This window comes from Anabrus simplex, chromosome 5 (genome assembly GCF_040414725.1).
Source record: "Anabrus simplex isolate iqAnaSimp1 chromosome 5, ASM4041472v1, whole genome shotgun sequence".
Taxonomy (NCBI): domain Eukaryota; kingdom Metazoa; phylum Arthropoda; class Insecta; order Orthoptera; family Tettigoniidae; genus Anabrus; species Anabrus simplex.
Genome location: NC_090269.1, coordinates 72760922 through 72781304, shown reverse-complemented (window position 1 = coordinate 72781304; position 20383 = coordinate 72760922). Strand labels below are relative to the sequence as shown.

The 20383-nt window shown below is 41.8% G+C and overlaps 1 protein-coding gene across 1 annotated transcript in view; it reads right to left on the bottom strand.

Annotated features, from left to right (window-relative positions):
• The window catches only part of LOC136874357 (venom protease), a 128506-nt gene that overhangs the window by 37260 nt on the left and 70863 nt on the right, over positions 1-20383 (bottom strand). Inside the window, exon 4 of the mRNA XM_067147996.2 lies at positions 16816-17176. Coding sequence (XP_067004097.1) covers positions 16816-17176 — 361 coding nt within the window. The remainder of the gene's footprint in view (positions 1-16815; positions 17177-20383) is intronic.

Below are 20383 nucleotides of genomic sequence, written 5' to 3'. Positions count from 1 at the left end.
TTCCAACACATGCTCTATTAGGTGATTCGTACTACAGGTCAAAGAACTTAGGCCAGCACGCTAACCATTTAGCCATGGAGCTGGACACACTAACAGTGATGGGAATAGTACTAAGCGAAAGACATCGGGCTGAATTAAAGTTACCTGAGAAATGAAAATGAAAACCTGCAACCTGTTTTCCAGTCTTTGACCGGGTCAGGGATGTAGTGAATAAAACATATATAGGCTGTTATTACAATGGGGTCGCCACTCGCAAGGTGATTTATTAATGACTGATAAATGCTGTGAAATGATAATGGAGAGTGTTGCTGGAATGAAAGATGACAGGGAAAACCGGAGTACCCGGAGAAAAACCTGTCCCGCCTCCGCTTTGTCCAGCACAAATCTCACATGGAGTGACCGGGATTTTAACCACGGTATCCAGCGGTGAGAGGCCGACGCGCTGCAGTCTGAGCCACGGAGGACCTGAGAAATATTTTACTCAATTACAAATTACTTTTCAAAATAGTAATCAAGCTTAAGGAAATCATTGACATTAAGTTGTTTATGGAGCTGGAATAAACCCTGCGTATGAAAGGAAAAATGTATTATACCAGTACAGTATTTCATTTTGCAAAATCGCATCGCGGTGGGTACGGCATGCACTGACGGAAGTTCAACGGTGGGTGCGACATGCAACATGCTCCGATCATCTAGTACGCTGGTAACAGGACAGCGACCACTTCCTGGAGTTGCAAAGTGCGTTTCTCGATGCTACTTGTCCTCTCTAACTCTAGTAGCGTCCATCGTCTGTGTTCCTCCAGCAGTTGCTCTATGACGGCACGCGCCACGTCGGACCGCACACGTACGGGTCGTCCCGTGTGTTGCTTATTACCGGTTACCACCCGTCCTTGCTGAAACGTTCCTACCCTCCATGCTACTGTACGTTAAGGGAGAGCATAATTCCCAAAGGCTTTCATCAATTCACTGTGACATTCTCTCCCATTTCTCCCCCCGGAGAACGGTTATCTTGATGTATGCGCGTTGCTCAACGCGGGTTACTGGCGTCTGGACAGTTCCCCCCACTGACATTTCCACACACTGCCAAAAATACTGACACTTCCCCACAGCCCTTGGACGCGGCTACCTGATTAATGACTCAGAAATAATCGCGACTGACAATTCCACACACATCCCCCTACCCCCCAAAGGCTACTATCCACTTCCGGCACTGCCGGTCACTGCCCCAAGGGGGTAATCTCACAGAGGGTAGAATAACCAGAGCGGTATACAGTGTTGGTGTAAAAAATGCGCTATACTTACACAATTCAAAGGCTAGTATGGGGAGGAGCCCTTCGAAATTTCTCATTTTTAATGTACTACTACACATAATATTATATGCAGAAGATTATTAAATGATTAAATAGACGCATCGAATAATGTACAATAAATGTACAGGACGTGGATGGTGCTTGGTGGCAATTCCACATCTCGACTGGAATGTCTTGGTTGTCTAGCCAGTTTTCAACAAAGTAATTTTGTCTAAGTTCGCAACTTTCTGGAGCTTGAGAGTGTATTTCCACCCTCTCATCAAGCACATCTTCAGGCTTAAAAAACGCAAGTGCTGCGCACATACGGACATAAAGGCTGATTTCGCTATTCTCTCGGTACTCCACCGACAATCTGAGATCCTGTACTTTTCTCCATAAGCATTTTGTCATGTGAAAAGGGTATCCATGTATTTTTGTTGTTGAAAATACCTCTTGCAGAGAAGAAATGACAGCAGTTTCAAAAATCCACGCTTATATTTTGAGGTCTCCACTCCGTAACAGCCGGCACGGCATAGGACAACGAACACTGTTGAGGGCTGGAACAACTGACTCAACAATCTTGTCGGGAGACCTCATCCCAAATTAAGAGAGATTGTCAAAGTCTTGAAGACGGAAGCTGAGAAGACAAACTGCGCATTCCTCAAGGCTGAGCTCAACATGGAAGGGAAAAAAAGAATACGAAAATATGTCAAACTAGACGGACGGATAGAGAAAATCCAGAAAAAAATCGAAAATGACAAAAAATGAAAAGTTTTCTGATGGCAGTTGCCTATTCACAGAAAATGGAGTAGGTTATTATTATTGTTGAGAAAATAGGACCTAAAGCAAAAATGCAAAAAGAAACACACACAAAAATGACGAAGCCGGAAAAGCTGATTTTAAACACGCCAAAATGTTAAAGACACCAAAATGATCAATTCTGTTATTATTTGCCAGCCCAAAGCCTGGATAAAGTGTGATGGAAATCAGACTCTTTGCATTTATTTTATTTCGATGGAATTACACTACATCAATGATATTTTCCGACTGTATTAGTAATTATAATAAAGTACCTACACCGAGCGCCGCCTTCACTGCAAAAGAATAACATGTTAACTTTAAAGGTCAGTGGGGCGAGCCTTGATGTTACAGACAAGGATAATGTCGAGATAGAGGAGGAGACTAAGGCCAAAGAAGTAATAAAACTTACATATGATAACAATGACATTTACAATAAGATACAAAAGTTAAAAACTAGAAAAGCGACTGGAATTGATCAGATTTCTGGGGATATACTAAAGACAATGGGTTGGGATATAGTACCATATCTGAAGTACTTATTTGATTATTGTTTGGTCGGAGGAGCTATACCAGATGAATGGAGAGTTGCTATAGTTGCCCCTGTGTATAAAGGAAAGGGTGATAGACATAAAGCTGAAAATTACAGGCCAGTAAGTTTGACATGCATCGTATGTAAGCTTTGGGAAGGCATTCTTTCTGATTATATTAGACATGTTTGTGAAATTAATAACTGGTTCGATAGAAGGCAATTCGGTTTTAGGAAAGGTTATTCCACTGAAGCTCAACTTGTAGGATTCCAGCAAGATATAGCAGATATCTTGGATTCAGGAGGTCAAATGGACTGTATCGCGATCGACCTGTCTAAAGCATTTGATAGGGTGGATCATGGGAGACTACTGGCAAAAATGAGTGCAATTGGACTAGACAAAAGAGTGACTGAATGGGTTGCTATATTTCTAGAAAATAGATCTCAGAGAATTAGAGTAGGTGAAGCTTTATCTGACCCTGTAATAATTAAGAGGGGAATTCCTCAAGGCAGTATTATCGGACCTTTATGTTTTCTTATATATATAAACGATATGAGTAAAGGAGTGGAATCGGAGGTAAGGCTTTTTGCGGATGATGTTATTCTCTATAGAGTGATAAATAAGTTACAAGATTGTGAGCAACTGCAACGTGACCTCGAAAATGTTGTGAGATGGACAGCAGGCAATGGTATGTTGATAAACGGAGTTAAAAGTCAGGTTGTGAGTTTTACAAGTAGGAAAAGTCCTCTCAGTTTTAATTACTGCGTTGATGGGGTGAAAGTTCCTTTTGGGGATCATTGTAAGTATCTAGGTGTTAATATAAGGAAAGATCTTCATTGGGGTAATCACATAAATGGGATTGTAAATAAAGGGTACAGATCTCTGCACATGGTTATGAGGGTGTTTAGGGGTTGTAGTAAGGATGTAAAGGAGAGGGCATATAAGTCCCTGGTAAGACCCCAACTAGAGTATGGTTCCAGTGTATGGGACCCTCACCAGGATTACCTGATTCAAGAACTGGAAAAAATCCAAAGAAAAGCAGCTCGATTTGTTCTGGGCGATTTCCGACAAAAGAGTAGCGTTACAAAAATGTAGCAATGTTTGGGTTGGGAAGAATTGAGAGAAAGAAGAAGAGCTGCTCGACTAAGTGGTATGTTCCGGGCTGTCAGCGGAGAGATGGCGTGGAATGACATTAGTAGACGAATAAGTTTGAATGGCGTTTATAAAAGTAGGAAAGATCACAATATGAAGATAAAGTTGGAATTCAAGAGGACAAACTGGGGCAAATATTCATTTATAGGAAGGGGAGTTAGGGATTGGAATAACTTACCAAGAGAGATGTTCAATAAATTTCCAATTTCTTTGAAATCATTTAGGAAAAGGCTAGGAAAACAACAAATACGGAATCTGCCAGCTGGGCGACTGCCCTAAATGCAGATCAGTATTGATTGATTGACGAGTGAATCGCTTCAACAATTCGCCAGGGCGAACTCGCTGCGCTCGTTCACACCAGTTAGGACCTAAATGAAATATACATTTGGTTTAAACATTATATATTTTAAAGTATAGTTTGGGCGCAGTTATAAGTAGGGCCTAGCCGTTTTCGAGATAAGCCAGACACACACACACACACACACACACACACACACACACACACACACACGCGCGCGCGCGCGCACACGCACAGCTGCTTTATTAGTATAGATATTTTATTATTAGTACAGTATAGACTAATAATTATCTATTATTAATCTTTTTATTTGCGAGGTAGTTTTTTTTTGGGGGGGGGGGGGGGAAAGGGAGTCGGGTTGTAGTCTTGGGAGTGATTTGTGTGGAACTGTCAGTCGAGATTATTTCTGAGTCGTTAATCAGGTAGCCGTGCCCAAGGGTTGTGGGGAAGTGTCAGTATTTTTTGGCAGTGTGTGGAAGTATCAGTGTGGGGAACTGTCATGTAATCCGGGTTACTCCCATCTCGCGCGACGCTCACCGCACAACTTATTTCACACCGCTCTCTCTGCTACTACCAGCCATCACAGAGCCATCTGTTGTTGTGAATACACACACTATACCTGCATAGCTTCCGCGTGACAAATAGCAGTTTGTCAACCGCTCATAATCTCCAAGAAAAAAAGTTGAAATGACTTTTGCTCCAAATTTCGTATTAGTAGAGATAAGCCAAAATCTGCAACGTTTTTTTTTTTTTTTTTTGTAAGAATCAGTTACTCTCAGGTCACTCCGCTAGACAGAGCTCTAATAGATGTCCCTTGATATATCGCAGAGTGTCGCGTATTGTCTCTACTGTATTTGCTAATAACGGAAGTCGTAAATTTTAATTTCATTTCATGACATTGCTATGCTCCCGTGCCTGGTCTGGAATTAAGCGATTTTTCGTAAAAAAAAATCATAAATAATATATTTTCAGACTTATATTGTGTAATAAGATATAGTTAGTCATGTGACATATCCCCCTGAGGATAATTGTGCAAAATTTAATTAAATTCTCCCCGGCAGTTTAGACGCGATACCATTTCGGTAGGTAGAGAGATAATGGGTTCGAGCCCCACTGTCGGCAGCCCTGAAGATGGTTTTCCGTGGTTTCCCTTTTTCACACCAAGCAAATGCTGGGGCTGTACCTTAAATAAGGCCACGGCCGCTTCCTTCTCACTTATAGCGCTTTCCTGTCCCATCGTCGCCATAAGACCTAACTGTGTAGGTGCGACGTAAAGAAACTTGCAAACAAAAACAAAGCCGTCCTTTCGTTTTTATATTGAGAGAAGATTACACCAAATGTATAAAAAAATGCCGTCCAATAATCACCGGCCATTACAAGATATGTTCAACATATAATTTTAAAGAGAAAGGACCGTTGTATCTGGTAAAAATAATTTGATTTTGGTATGACGTCATCGGTTAATGAATAGAGCTGTCATCTTGAGGAACTAAAATCACTGTTCCCCGCCTCTAACAGTTAATGTAGTGTGTGGTACTGTGTAGAGATGAGAAGAATGCAAACATGAGGAATGTGGCCTGCAAGCACGAACTTCCTGTTCTGCCCAGACAGATCGGTTCTTATCTGCTACAGGAAAACATTGACTCTCACTTTGCAGTTTGCTGGATTACAACTGACAAGAGCGAAGAGCTGCCAGTAAAAGTCGCCTGGGTAGTAGTGGAGTTGCTATGGTAACCATTGCGTCACTGGCTCTGCTGGTGAAAACCCCTTCGCCCCGTGCCTCACCGGGCATGTGCATTCTTCTGATCTCCCAACAATAGGACGTCGTGTTAGGCGTAATTTAGTTTGTCTCAGTAGGTTCCATACGTATACGACAAAGTCACAGTCAAATGGAGAATATTTGAAAAAATTCTGGAACCCAGAATTGCGAAGAAATCATGTCTTTCACAAAATGTTGTGATATATGGTCAATAATTGGCTTCAAAACTATTGAAAATGCATTCGATAAGATCGAGAGGCTTTTTATAATTGAATCGGTTATTTGAGAAACACACATGCCCATTTCCGGACAAAACAGGTTCAGTGCATATCACTATCACTATCACTATCACTATCAGCCATATTCAATCGTTTTTACGATGTGGCCTCTTTAAGTCCGAAGCAAGGTAGGTTTTCAAGAGGTCTCTCCATCTGGGACGGTCTTGAGCGATGTTCTGCCAATTGATCCCAGTAATCTTCCGGATGTCTTTATCCCATCTGTCCGGTGGTCTTCTCCTTGGTCTGAGATGATCTTTCGGACACCACTCAAGCACAAGCTTTGTCCACCTACCATCAGTTCTCCGAGCAACATGGCCTGCCCACTGCCATTTTAGGGTAAATACCCTTTCTAAAATGTCACTGAACTTTGTGACTGACCTGATGTAATCTGCTCTCTTCCTGTCTTTCTTCGTCAAGCCTAGCATGAACCGTTCCATAGCTCTTTGGGTTGTTCTGAGTTTTTGCTTAACAAACTCGCTCAATGTCCAGGTTTCACAACCGTAAGTCAGTACGGGGAGAACACTCTGGTCAAAGACTATCTTCTTTAGGTGGGGTGGCATGTTGGATTTGAAGACTGAAGAATTTCTTCCGTAGGCTTGCCATCCTAGTTTGATACGTCGGAAGATTTCCGGTCTTAAGTCCCCTTTCATGTTTACAAGTTGCCCAAGATAGAAAAATTCATTGACCTGTTGTAATGTGGTGTTTCCCACATGCAGCTTTCCTGCTGGGGCCCATTTGTTAAGCATTACTTTGGTTTTAGAAAGGTTCATGGATAGTCCCACTTTTTGACAGGCTGAGACAAGATCTTGTATTAGAGTTTCCATCTTTCACAGAGAAAGCATGCATGTCCATATCATAAGTTTTTTTCTGGGACTTTGAAAATGTTCTCCTGGACTACTGTTAATAGGCAGGACGTATCTGAGGAACTTGAGTAGCAGGCATGGCAAGACATTCTGTTCCTGAGTAACTGTAACACGTGATGTTCAGACGGACAATGGTGGAAAATGTTCTGAATTTTATCTTTAATGTTGTTGTACGGAGGGAAATTTAAAAATGAAACATAATTACATAGTTGAAGTTTGATATGTAGTATACTTAAATGTTTGAAACATTAAATATTCTCGTTTTGTTATGTTTTTGCTATCAAGAGTTTATTTATTTGAGAGAAGACACATGTCCAGTAAATTTCTGTTCCCATATCACTCCTGTTTTTAAACGTATTCTTTCCAAAAATGATCAGAATTTTTACAAAAGGTTTGATAAATAATAATTGGTATAACAATCAGACACTGATTCCATTAAAAGCTGTTGGCATGTTTTTCCATTTTTCTCAAAATTAGTAGCAATGGATATGTGTACTTTCTCAACTAATCGATTTAATTCCAGAAAGTCTAAAATCACCAATCTTGAACGTCGTGTGGTAAGTTCCACGCTGCCGGAGTTCCAGCGGAGCGTATCTCCTGCACCAGTCGTTGAAAACTATTAGGAGTTCATAGTCTTAAATGTAGTATTATATTTAGAACTAGCTGATGTACCCGTACTTCGCTACGGAATTCTATATTGTATACATAATTGTAGGTTAGGTAGAGTACACGTTGTGAGCAAGACTGTATTAAATTGCATAGCTCTTAACGTTACGCTAGAAACGCGACGGAGAAATCACCAAACGTCTTTTCTCATATGAAGACTGCGTTAGAAAATTTTCATTGTAATAGTAGGCCCGCTTGCCTGCCATCAGTCACAATCAGTTTGGGGAATTGCATTCTAATGGGAGATACTCATTTTCCACCTGCCTGTTCACATCCTCAGAAATACTGTCTTAGTGGTTTTCCCAAATGAAATAAATATAGGTCGTTACAATGTCGTCAGTAGGAATGGCGCGAGTAAAAGCAACGATTTCAGGTGAAATACTTGATCAAATGAAAAACCACACATTTTCTCACTTTTAACGAACAGTACTACGCTGCCGATCTACCAGTCCAAAGTTCCAGAGCTGGAATGACCAGGCCGCAGACAGCCATGATCCGTGAACTCTTTTAGTCACTTTTCGGGGGAGGAGGGTCAAGTAGAGGAGAGTCCCAGGACAAATATATGCCCTTTTACTAATCTGTTTCCTAGCAGTACCCGATGAGTCGGAAAACCTCAATTCACTACACTGGCGGCGGAAAAATCGATCTAACTTGGAGGCAATTTTTTCCTCCAAGCCAGAGGAGAAACCCCCTCATCACTGCTAATTTTGAATAAAATGAATATAGAATTTAATAAAAGTGAAGAGGAAGAAGCTCTTTTTAAGAAACGGTTCTTTTCAGGGTTGAATTTTGAGTTATTTAGTGAATTGTGGTGCTATAATTTGGAATATGCCTAAATTGTAATTCTAGACCAGATACTACTACTACTACTACTACTACTAAGTGAGCCTCTGCCTTAAGAGTGCACACTGCTCATTCAAAACAGCGCGTCAGAGTAGGGATCGAATAGCTGGAATACTATGATGAACCAGTGAGTTACGTACCAGCAGTACGGTCTCAGAAAATGTATGAACCAAAGGAATGACATGCTAAAGAAGAAAGTTTTCTAACTCCCCAGCTATTTCCCGCCAATATTCAGTCAGGCTGTTATACTCGGTACGCATCAGTGATCCCATCTATCAGAGTTCAGCGGCAGTATAAGAGACAAACAATGGTCAATGTAGTGTTATTGTTGATCAATGTTACGCGCTTTAAATATTGTAGGCCTTCACATTTAGTTTTCTTCAGACTCTGAAATACCACTTTTATCATAGTCGGTACGGTAAAATTGAAAAAAGGATAATTGGTCGGAAATTGTATTCTCTATAACTTTTGTTATGTAGTACTTTTCGATAGGAACAATAAAATATACATTTAAAAATTAAATTGTAGGTGCCTTCCCCTAAACTACAATTTCATACAGGGCAAATAAAATTGTTTATAACCTAGACTGTAGTTTCTAGTTTCTAGTATACCAACTTTCATTAAATTCTGTTAACCCATTTTCTCGTGACTCGGCGTTGATATGGACTTGGAAACAAAGGGTACAGTTCTCTGCACATGGCTATGAGAGTATTTAGGGGTTGTAGTAAGGATGTAAAGGATAGAGCATATTTGTCTCTGGTGAGACCTCAACTTGAGTATGGCTCCAGTGTATGGGACCTTTACCAGGATTACTTGATTCAGGAACTGGAAAAAATCCAAAGAAAAGCAGCTCGATTTGTTCTGGGCGATTTCCGACAAAAGAGTAGCGTTACAAAAATATTGCAAAGTTTGGGCTGGGAAGACTTGGTAGAAAGGAGACGAGCTGCTCGACTAAGTGGCATGTTCCGAGCTGTCAGTGGAGAGATGGCGTGAGAGGATATCAGTAGACGAATAAGTTTGGATGGTGTCTTTAAAAGTAGGAAAGATCACAATATGAATATAAAGTTGGAATTCAAGAGAACAAATTGGGGCAAATATTCGTTTATAGGAAGGGGAGTTAGGGATTGGAATAACTTACCAAGGGAGATGTTCAATACATTTCCAATTTATTTGCAATCATTTAAGAAAAGGCTAAGAAAACAATAGATAGGGAATCTGCCACCTGGGCGACTGCCCTAAATGCAGATCAGTAGTGATTGACTGAAAATTACAAATTCATGAATATCTGTGTCATCAAGGCCGGTACGGTAACAATGTATCGCTTAAATGATCGGAAATTCAATTCTATATTAGTTGTATAGTATTTATCGATAGGACCACTAATAATATATATATATATATATATATATATATATATGTGTGTGTATATTTGAGAATTAAATTTTAGGCCTTCTCCTAAATTACCATTTCACTCAGCGTGAGTAAAATGATTTATAGCCTAGATTGTAGTGGTTCATCCCCCGACTTCACATATCGATTTTCATTAAATTCTCATCAGCCGTTTTCTCGTGATGCGTGTACATACATACGTATAGACAGACAGACAGACAGACAGACAGACAGACAGACAGACAGACAGACAGACAGACAGACAGACAGACAGAAAGAAATTACGGAAAAGGAAAAAGTGCATTTCCTTGTTACTATGGACATGACCGATATATAAATACCATTCTTTTTTAAATTACAAGCAATGTACAGGCAAAACTCTTATTGTATATATATAGCTTATCTGTAATACCCGCTGCCAATGTACTTTACCGTTTGAATGTTTAATTTTAGGATTTACATTACCAGTTAATTGCGTGTGAAGCGAATTTCTGTAGATTTCTTTATTGTGACGTTGATTGATATCAAATACAGTAGAGACAATACCCGACACTTACGGATTTAGCCTTGTTAAAATAGGAGACAATTCGACGGTGGCGCTCCTAGTGACTTGACCTGAAAAGTCGCGCTAAATTCAAATATCAATGGAAATACATATACGAAAATGGATAAATAAATCACGTCTAGAAAGAAAGTATTATTGAGATATTAACTTCGAAGTTGCTAAAGCAATTCTGGATAAATGAATGAAGATTTATTTAAAAGGTTATTATTTAAAGACTGAAATTAGACATATAAACAAGATGTGAAATAGACTGCTGTGAAATGGCTTGATCTTTCATTTATGCATTACTTTCTTTTGCTTTAGCTTTCCTCCCTGAACTTTTACGGTTAGATTTGTCTTTTTTTCTCATTTAAAAAACATTTTATCATCACATTAAGACCCTTGTCAATAAAAATATCGGCACATTTCTTACACACATAATGCAATGAATTAACATTTAAAAGCTGGACAATTTTCCTCTTAACATCAAGCCTACTAACAGAAGGAAAATCTGTAAAATCCCAGCTTTAATCTGAGAACAGGGATAAAAGAAAGAAAAGTATGAAAATGTTGTCGATAGTGATGCTTTGAGGAATATTTGCGTACAATTAGAGTAAAAATGTAATATACCCTTGGCTGTATAGTCAAGGATTTGTTAAGTCGCTGGCCTGGAAATGATCTGAACAGATCTTATAATTCTTATATAAGCGTAACGTCCCTTCTTTCTTGTACACCTTATCCAAATCACTTCTGTGACATTTCAAAACCCACAGATCACACCTACAACAACACATCGGTTTTGAAGGTTAACTGCTGCACTATACAATAAAATATGCGTATTATATTTTATGCCAGTTAAATATGGGTCGAGCAGGGCAGCCGATTGTGAAATACTATAAAAATCTCTTTGTCACTTGAAGAATATATGCAAACACAATATTACTTACATTTTCTTGTCACGAGAGAAGCGAAAGAAAGACCGCGCATTCTTCTCTACTTCATAGTTACTGCAGCCAAACACAGCACATACCTTTCCCCTCATGTTGAGAGGAGATATCTAGGAATGACACACGCTACTATTTAATTATGTCAACTCACTGAAAACGCATAAATAGCACCAAAAACTTCACACACAAGTACACGTGCTCGTATGACAGAATCAGTAGTTCTCAGGTCCACCCGCCAAAGAGAGCTCTAATAGCTGTCCCTCGATATCTCGCTGAGTATCGCGTATTGTCTCTACTGTGTTGATATTTTATCAACTACATTGTAGGTTAAGAGTAACTGTTATGTGTTTAATTTCAAATTTTATGATTAGATTATTTTGTTTTGCGTCAATTAAACTTTGTCCTTATGGCAGCCCGGATTGTCGCTCTTTTCAAATAAATAATAAAAATAAGTGAAGTCAGTACGTATTTACACGTCACGTCATAGATAGCCTATGATGTGCACCATTCCAACTGTCACTGGGACTGTCACCAATCAGTCTAGGGACTCATAAAATCGTGGATTCAACACTGATCTCGATCAGTTTGGACATTTTCTTCTTCACCACTTCTCATCCCGATGCCGATGGGACTGAGCATTTATTTAAATGGCATCCAGTGTATCACAGTTCATCACAACAACCCCGAAAATTATGGATTTGGTACTAACAGCGGTCGTTTTCGGTTATTTTTACATGTCAGTCTCTCCCCTAGGGTTGCTGGGAGTGTCCAGCTCCACAGTATTTTTTTTTACGAGATGGTAGGTGATATGCGTACCATCTTTGGTACATACATCTGTTTTCTTTTTCACCCCTTCCCACTCCCATGCCGATAAGACTGAACTTATATTTTAACGGCATCCCGAGTGTCACTATTTATCTGAGCGATCCCTAAAACTGTGGATTTGACACTAATATTGATCGTCTTCGATTATTTATATATGTTACCTCCTCTCCTAGGGGTTGGTATGTCGTACCCCACAGTGTGTTGCTTAGTCATATGTGTAGTAAGTTTGACTGAGAGCTGTTCTGGAACATATATATTAAATAATCTCGGTCATCTTTTTTCACCCCTTCTCAGTTCCATGACGCTGAGGGCCGAAACTGGACTTATACGGCATTCGTTGCGTCACCATTAATCTCAACGACCAAGGAAACTATGGATTCGACACAACAGTCGGTCGTTTTCGATTATTTTTATGTCACCCCTCCCCTCGGGATGCTAGAAGTGTTTTACCCCACAGCGTCTTTTTTCAGATACTAAGTCATATGCAAGGCCCCACACCGCTGGCTGCGCAGAAGCTTGTGACGGGGGAAGACATGTCCATGCACGTACCGCCATGTTGTGAGCGCTCCTTAGCTTGACGAGGAGATTGTATAGAATTCATGCATTAACTTAAATTTCGTACACATGAAAAGATCCGCCCTATACAATTAATGACAGCCTACACCGTCTACCGTGTACACACGCAATAAATATACATAATATCAAGACTGTGTTCATATTAAAATATGCTTCTGTAAAAAACTGAACAATCTAGGGTACACAAATCCTTTGAATAACCCATAGGAGGCCCACCTAAAAAAAGAAAACCCTTTAGCAGACTGAACAAGAAGACTGAAAAATATACTACTACAAAAATACACTAACGGTACCTCGAAAATGATCATGTCTGAAAAATACACTAGCAGTACCTCGAAAATGATCATGTCGCTCACTTTAATATAAAGGTCATGTTTGTAACTGATGTACGTATAGTATAGTAAGAAGGCCAGACTCAAAGGACGAGAATCAAGTGACAATCTGTCTCTTGAGAAACATAGGCTCTATAATTTAGCTTCATTGAAAATACACTGACTGACAGAGCAAATGCAACACCAAGAAGGAGTGGTCAGAACTTTATGCCAATTGCAGGGTAGACTGACGTCACTGAGGTATGCTCATGATGTGAAATGCGCCGTTGTGCTGCGCACGTAGCGAACGATAAATGGGACACGGCGTTGGCGAATGGCCCACTTCGTACCGTGATTTCTCAGCCGACAGTCATTGTAGAACGTGTTGTCGTGTGCCACAGGACACGTGTATAGCTAAGAATGCCAGGCCGCCGTCAACGGAGGCATTTCCAGCAGACAGACGACTTTACGAGGGGTATGGTGATCGGGCTGAGAAGGGCAGGTTGGTCGCTTCGTCAAATCGCAGCCGATACCCATAGGGATGTGTCCACGGTGCAGCGCCTGTGGCGAAGATGGTTGGCGCAGGGACATGTGGCACGTGCCAGGGGTCCAGGCGCAGCCCGAGTGACGTCAGCACGCGAGGATCGGCGCATCCGCCGCCAAGCGGTGGCAGCCCCGCACGCCACGTCAACCGCCATTCTTCAGCATGTGCAAGACACCCTGGCTGTTCCAATATCGACCAGAACAATTTCCCGTCGATTGGTTGAAGGAGGCCTGCACTCCCGGCGTCCGCTCAGAAGACTACCATTGACTCCACAGCATAGACGTGCACGCCTGGCATGGTGCCGGGCTAGAGCGACTTGGATGAGGGAATGGCGGAACGTCGTGTTCTCCGATGAGTCACGCTTCTGTTCTGTCAGTGATAGTCACCGCAGACGAGTGTGGCGTCGGCGTGGAGAAAGGTCAAATCCGGCAGTAACTGTGGAGCGCCCTACCGCTAGACAACGCGGCATCATGGTTTGGGGCGCTATTGCGTATGATTCCACGTCACCTCTAGTGCGTATTCAAGGCACGTTAAATGCCCACCGCTACGTGCAGCATGTGCTGCGGCCGGTGGCACTCCCGTACCTTCAGGGGCTGCCCAATGCTCTGTTTCAGCAGGATAATGCCCGCCCACACACTGCTCGAATCTCCCAATAGGCTCTACGAGGTGTACAGATGCTTCCGTGGCCAGCGTACTCTCCGGATCTCTCACTAATCGAACACGTGTGGGATCTCATTGGACGCCGTTTGCAAACTCTGCCCCAGCCTCGTACGGACGACCAACTGTGGCAAATGGTTGACAGAGAATGGAGAACCATCCCTCAGGACACCATCCGCACTCTTATTGACTCTGTACCTCGACGTGTTTCTGCGTGCATCGCCGCTCTCGGTGGTCCTACATCCTACTGAGTCGATGCCGTGTGCATTGTGTAACCTGCATATCGGTTTGAAATAAACATCAATTATTCGTCCGTGCCGTCTCTGTTTTTTCCCCAACTTTCATCCCTTTCGAACCACTCCTTCTTGGTGTTGCATTTGCTCTGTCAGTCAGTGTATGAAGACATGTTCAAAAAGCAGTCTACAACTTTAGTATGATTACATATCGTGAGATAAAAATTGCCTGTCTCTCAGCAGATTGGAGAACACATAAATTAATCTCACTATCGGCAGCCCTGAAGATGGTTTTCCGTGGTTCCCCATTTTCACACCAGGCAAAAGCTGGGGCTGTACCTTAATTAAGGCCACGACCACTTCTTTTCAACTCCTAGGCCTTTCCTATCCCATCGTCGCCATAAGACCTACCTGTGCCGATGCGACGTAAACCACTAGCAAAAAAATTCTAAATTTCATGTCCATGCGTTCTCTGAATCAACCACCCTATAACCTGTTTAGTTCCCGATAATGGTAAATGAAAGTTATTTTATAACAGTTCAATTTCTACTCACATGTGAAAATAAGTACCAGATCCCTTCTGATAGCAGTCTGTACAAATGAAGGCTGCACGCGAACACACCCTCGTGAATATCTTTCCATTCCACAGGTAAGGCCTAACTTTATACCTAATATTGCCGATCAATTTAACTACCATAATGTATCAGCTCCCACATTCCTTGAAAATATTTGACAATATATTGTCATTCCGTCACATATAATACTAAAACAGATCCACTAACAGGCATGATTCAAATCGAAAATATGCTAGGGTCTGTAAACATTACCACGTGCTAGCCATGCATTCAAAGCTGAAGCGCCCTAACATGGCGAGCGCGAAATCGTTCAATATTCCGCATAGCATCAGCGCACTCTGTGAGTCTACATAAGTAATATTAATGCCTTTGTCATATGTGTACTAAGTTTGATTGAGAGCTGCTCTGGAACGTACACACATGTATCTATAATCTCGTTTTTAACATTTCCTTTTCCACTCCTTCCCACCACCATGTCGAAGGGGCTGAACTTCGTTCGTAAATGGTATCCGAAGTGTTGCATGTTACTTTGTTACATGTCACCCCCTCTTCATCCCAATCCTAGGGGGTGCTGGGGTGTGTTAGCCCCACAGTTATTTTTCAGATAGTAACAATGTGTACCAAGTTTTGTTAAAATCGGTCTAGTGATTTAGGAGATGTGTGACAAACCCGCACATATACCTACAAACATACAGTTACTTTTATTTATATTAAGAAATAAACTGTTCACAATAAAATATCAAACCTATACTAGTTAAGAAAACAGTATTGTTCTTATGGACCTACAAGAAGCGAACACACTCCCTATTAGACCCCAACAATTCCTCGTAATTAAGGAATATTATCATGTATTTATACTGTATTACGAAAGAAAAAATGAGACTTTTTCTTGCCAATGCGTTATTAAAATAACTTATATGAAGATCTTCTATTTCATAAATACATTCTCAGGGAGGAAGCACAATGGTGGCAACAGCCATTGCTTTGTTGACTTCATTCTCAATCAATCAATCAATCAATCAATCAATCAATCAATCAATCAATCAATCAATCAATCAATCAATCAATTAATCAATCAATCAATCCTGATCTGCATTTAGGGCATGCTCCCAGGTTTATCTATGGGGGTCTGGTATGAGGTGAGATGAATCTGTCGTGGCCAGTTTCTATGACCGGATGCCCTTCCTGACGTCAAACTCATCACAGGAGTTCATGAGATGAAATGAATGACGTGATATGTGATAGTAGGAAGGGAGAGGGTGAAACCTGGTGCGGCACATAGCCTACTCCTGTTGAATAGCAGCAAGGGGTGTACTCAAGGTTTAACATCCCCATCCGACGGACAAATCACCATCAGCACTGTCATATGCCCTCGCTCCATATGAGTACTGCGGAGAGCTTTGGAATTTAATTCATAATTTTGGCAGGCAATTTAGCGTGCCGGCCAACATTCTAATGGTGAAAACTTCTTCGACCAACGGGACTCGAACCGACTAACCACGGTGTCAGACAGTTTGGACTTCAACGCCTTAACGATCATGGCCACCAGGCGGGCTAATGAATACTTCTAAGTATTTAATTTTATCTACGCATTTAGAACTGGTATACAGCAATGAAACTTTGGAATTATAATTTTGGAACTGCGTAGTATAAGCCCAAGAAAGAAAATAGCTTTCTCTTTGTTGTTGAAAATTCCATATAAGTACATTGGTTTGAACTCAGAAAATGCAGTACCTACCTGCCTGAAGAGCTCCCCAGCCTGCTGCCCATCCAGTTCTGCCCAAGAAGTCCTCTCCTCGGGTTGGCAGGCATATCGGTGCTATGTGAGGCATGAAGCTTGCAGGTCTGTCTAGCCTCAGGACGGCCACATCATACCGATCGGCTTGTGGTGTGAACCGGAACAGTGGATGCACCCTGATCTCCCTCACACCGAACGTGTAGGCCGGCAAAGGTTCGACATCACTATTGATGACGTAATCGCCGAGAGTGACGTGAACTTGCCGGGCTGTAGCTCTGGCGACACAGTGACCTGCCGTCACCACATGTCGCCGCGATACCAGTGAACCTCCACAACGGCTCGAGCCGATGCGAATATAGGCCTGGAAAGCAGATAGACAAGAAAAGTCATTGTTGATTTCAACAAAAACATTTACATTAGGGAAAGTAACATATTATTGTATTTTCTTTCAAAACATTTAAAACTCATAGGTTACTTATTTACTGAATACCAAACCCCACGACACTACAGCCTTTGAAGGGCCTTGGCCTACCAAGCGACCGCTACTCAGCCCGAAGGCCTGCAGATTACGAGGTGTCATGTGGTCAGCACGACGAATCGTCTCGGCTGTTATTCTTGGCTTTCTAGACCGGGGCCGCTATCTCACAGTCAGATGGCTCCTCAATTCTAATCACGTAGGCTGAGCGGACCTCGAACCAGCCCTCAGGTCCAGGTGAAAATCCCCGACCTGGCCGGGAATCGAACCCGGGACCTCTACACCACGGGGCCAGCATTTACTTAACACCTGGTACTTAAGTTCATCAGCTTAGAGCAATTATGAATCCGTGAATGATTTTACTTTCTTGCTAATGGTTTAACGTCACACCTCAGGTAGGTTTTCGTCGACGAAGGGACAGAAAAGGACTAGAGCTGGAAAGGAAGCGGCTGTGGTCTTAATTACAGTACGGGAAAATGGGAACCTCGGAAAACCACCTTTAGAAATGCCGGTGATGGTATTCGTACCATCTCCCGAATTAAAGTGTACTACATGCTCGGTGAGAATTAATGATATCAGTTGGCTTTTGGATTGGCAGTAAGTGGCTGAGACCTTTGAAAATGGATTTTTCTATCATATGGGAAGAACTGAAATGAGTACAATGGAAGACAATTTCAAAGAACATTTAACGTTGGAATTAAAACACATCCGCCACACGTGTCCTTAGATAATGACCCTCATGGAAAAAGTTTCTTTCGAAAGCCACTTGGTAGTTTCCCAGAGAAATATTATATTGATTTTCTTGCTTGTGGACTGTCGGGTTTAGGAAACTTCATTTATGTACAGGGTTTATGTTAAAGTGCATGACTCGAATTATTTAGCCTGGGATGGCTAAAGTTATCCCAGGATATGAAATAAGAAAACAGTGTAGCATTTTCGTACAGTGATTGGTTAAAACAGCACACACACACACAAAATGTCTACTGTCAGAGACATATTTCAGATCTTGAATCTTCGTTCGATGGAGTTTGCCTGTGTGTTAGTGGGCACACCAATGAATTAGAGTCAAGAAAAATCGTATTTACTCCTTTATAATGAGATGCTGAGGAACCCAACAAAATCAGTGCAGAAATTAGCACAGGAGACAAATGTTTCTGTGAGGTCAGCACACAGAGACGTACTTAAGGAACTTAAACTGCATACTTATAAGTTTAGAGTTCAAAAAGTTTAGCCCAAACCGTTGCCAACGCAACTGAGTTTGCTACAGTACCCATCTCGCACCGGAGACAGTTTTGCTATGCACTGAATTGTAATATAATACACGGAAGGGTAGGGTGTGTTCTGCCCGAAGGCAGGTCCGAACCTCCGCAGAGGTGTACCTGAGCCGGAGTTTACGTACGGTAGGGTGACCAGTTCCTTTCCGCTCCTCCATTCCCTTACCTCCCACCAACAGCGCGTGGCAACCCATCCACTTCTCGACCACGCCCAATGTTGCTTAAATTCGGAGATCTGACGGGATCCGGTGTTTCAACACGGCTATGGCCGTTGGCAATGCACGGAAGAGATACAAGCAAATTTAAGTTTCCTGTTATATCTAGTATAATTTTTAATATGAATAGCTAGCCGCACTTAGTTGTATTACTCGTGTATGGGCTGTTGATTTATAACTTTTGGGTTCTTCATTCTCCCGGAACTAATTTATCAATAAACACATTTAGAAACCACCTGGAAAAGAAAACATACCGTCGCTTCACCGGCAAAACCTCGTATCTCACAATTCTCTTTATGTCCATTATTATCCTTAAAACTGATCATGCCTTCCAGCCACATATCGTCGCTCCTATGTCGAAACCGCGAATGCGACAATGCTCTTGCTATCCATTATTTCTCTTAAGACTGGTCACGCCTCCCAGCCCATATTGATACGGGACAATATTCGTTGAGTTAATTTTCCTACGCGCGTGTGTGAAAGAAAATGAACCTTAAATACGTCAAACTCTAGCAGCTGGTAAATATGTCATGCAAACATACTTTCCTACAGTACGGAACAGTAAGGTTCATTATTTTTCCTTTACAATTTAGCTGGGAGGCGTGACCTGTCTTAAGAGAAATAATGGATAGCAAGAGCATTGTCACATTCGAGGTTTTGGCATAGGCGCGACGATATGGATATGCAGTCCTACAGAACAATTTTCGTTGTGTTCGTTTTCCTATTCTGACGGGTAAACAAAAATGAACCTTAAATGCATTATATTGTAGGACTGCGTAAATACGTCATTCAAATATAGATTACTACAGCGCGGTACCCCCACCCCCAACCCCATGGCACTACAGCCCTTGAAGGGCCTTGGTCTACCAAGCGACCGCTGCTCAGCCCAAAGGCCTGCAGATTACGAGGTATCGTGTGGTCAGCACGACGAATCCTCTCGGCCGTTATTCTTGGCTTTCGAGACCGGGGCCGCAATCTCACCGTCAGATAGCTTCTCAATTCTAACCAAGTAGGCTGAGTGGACCTCGAACCAGCTCTCAGGTCTAGGTAAAAATCCCTGACCTGACCGGGAATCGCACCCGGGGCCCCCGGGTAAGAGGCAGGCACGCTACCTCTACCCCTACACCACGGGGCCGGCAACAGCGCGGTAGAGTAAGGTTAAATTTCCTTTACAGATTGGCATACGAAAATTGTTCTGACGGACTGCAAATCCATATGTGACCGGGGGAGGGGGCGTGAGCTGTCTTGAGGAGAAGGGCATTCTGGGATATGACGTTTTGCCGGTGCAGCGTCGATATGAAAACAGAATTGTACCCGAGAAAGGAAACAATGAAAAGTGAATAACGTGTTTCGTTCTTGAAGGAACATCATCAGATTCCATCAAATCACACTCAAAAATATTCAGAAATTTATAACTTATATTAATGTATTACTCACTTCTTCTTCTTCTTATTATTATTATTACAGTCCCTTTGGTGTAGGAATAGAGTATTACACCACTTTGCATTCAATGCTAGACTGGAGAGAACTGAGGACTTCATTAGGAAAGTCTAAGTTCAAATTTTCAAGTATTTAGGGATTTGAACAGAATTTAAACATAAATA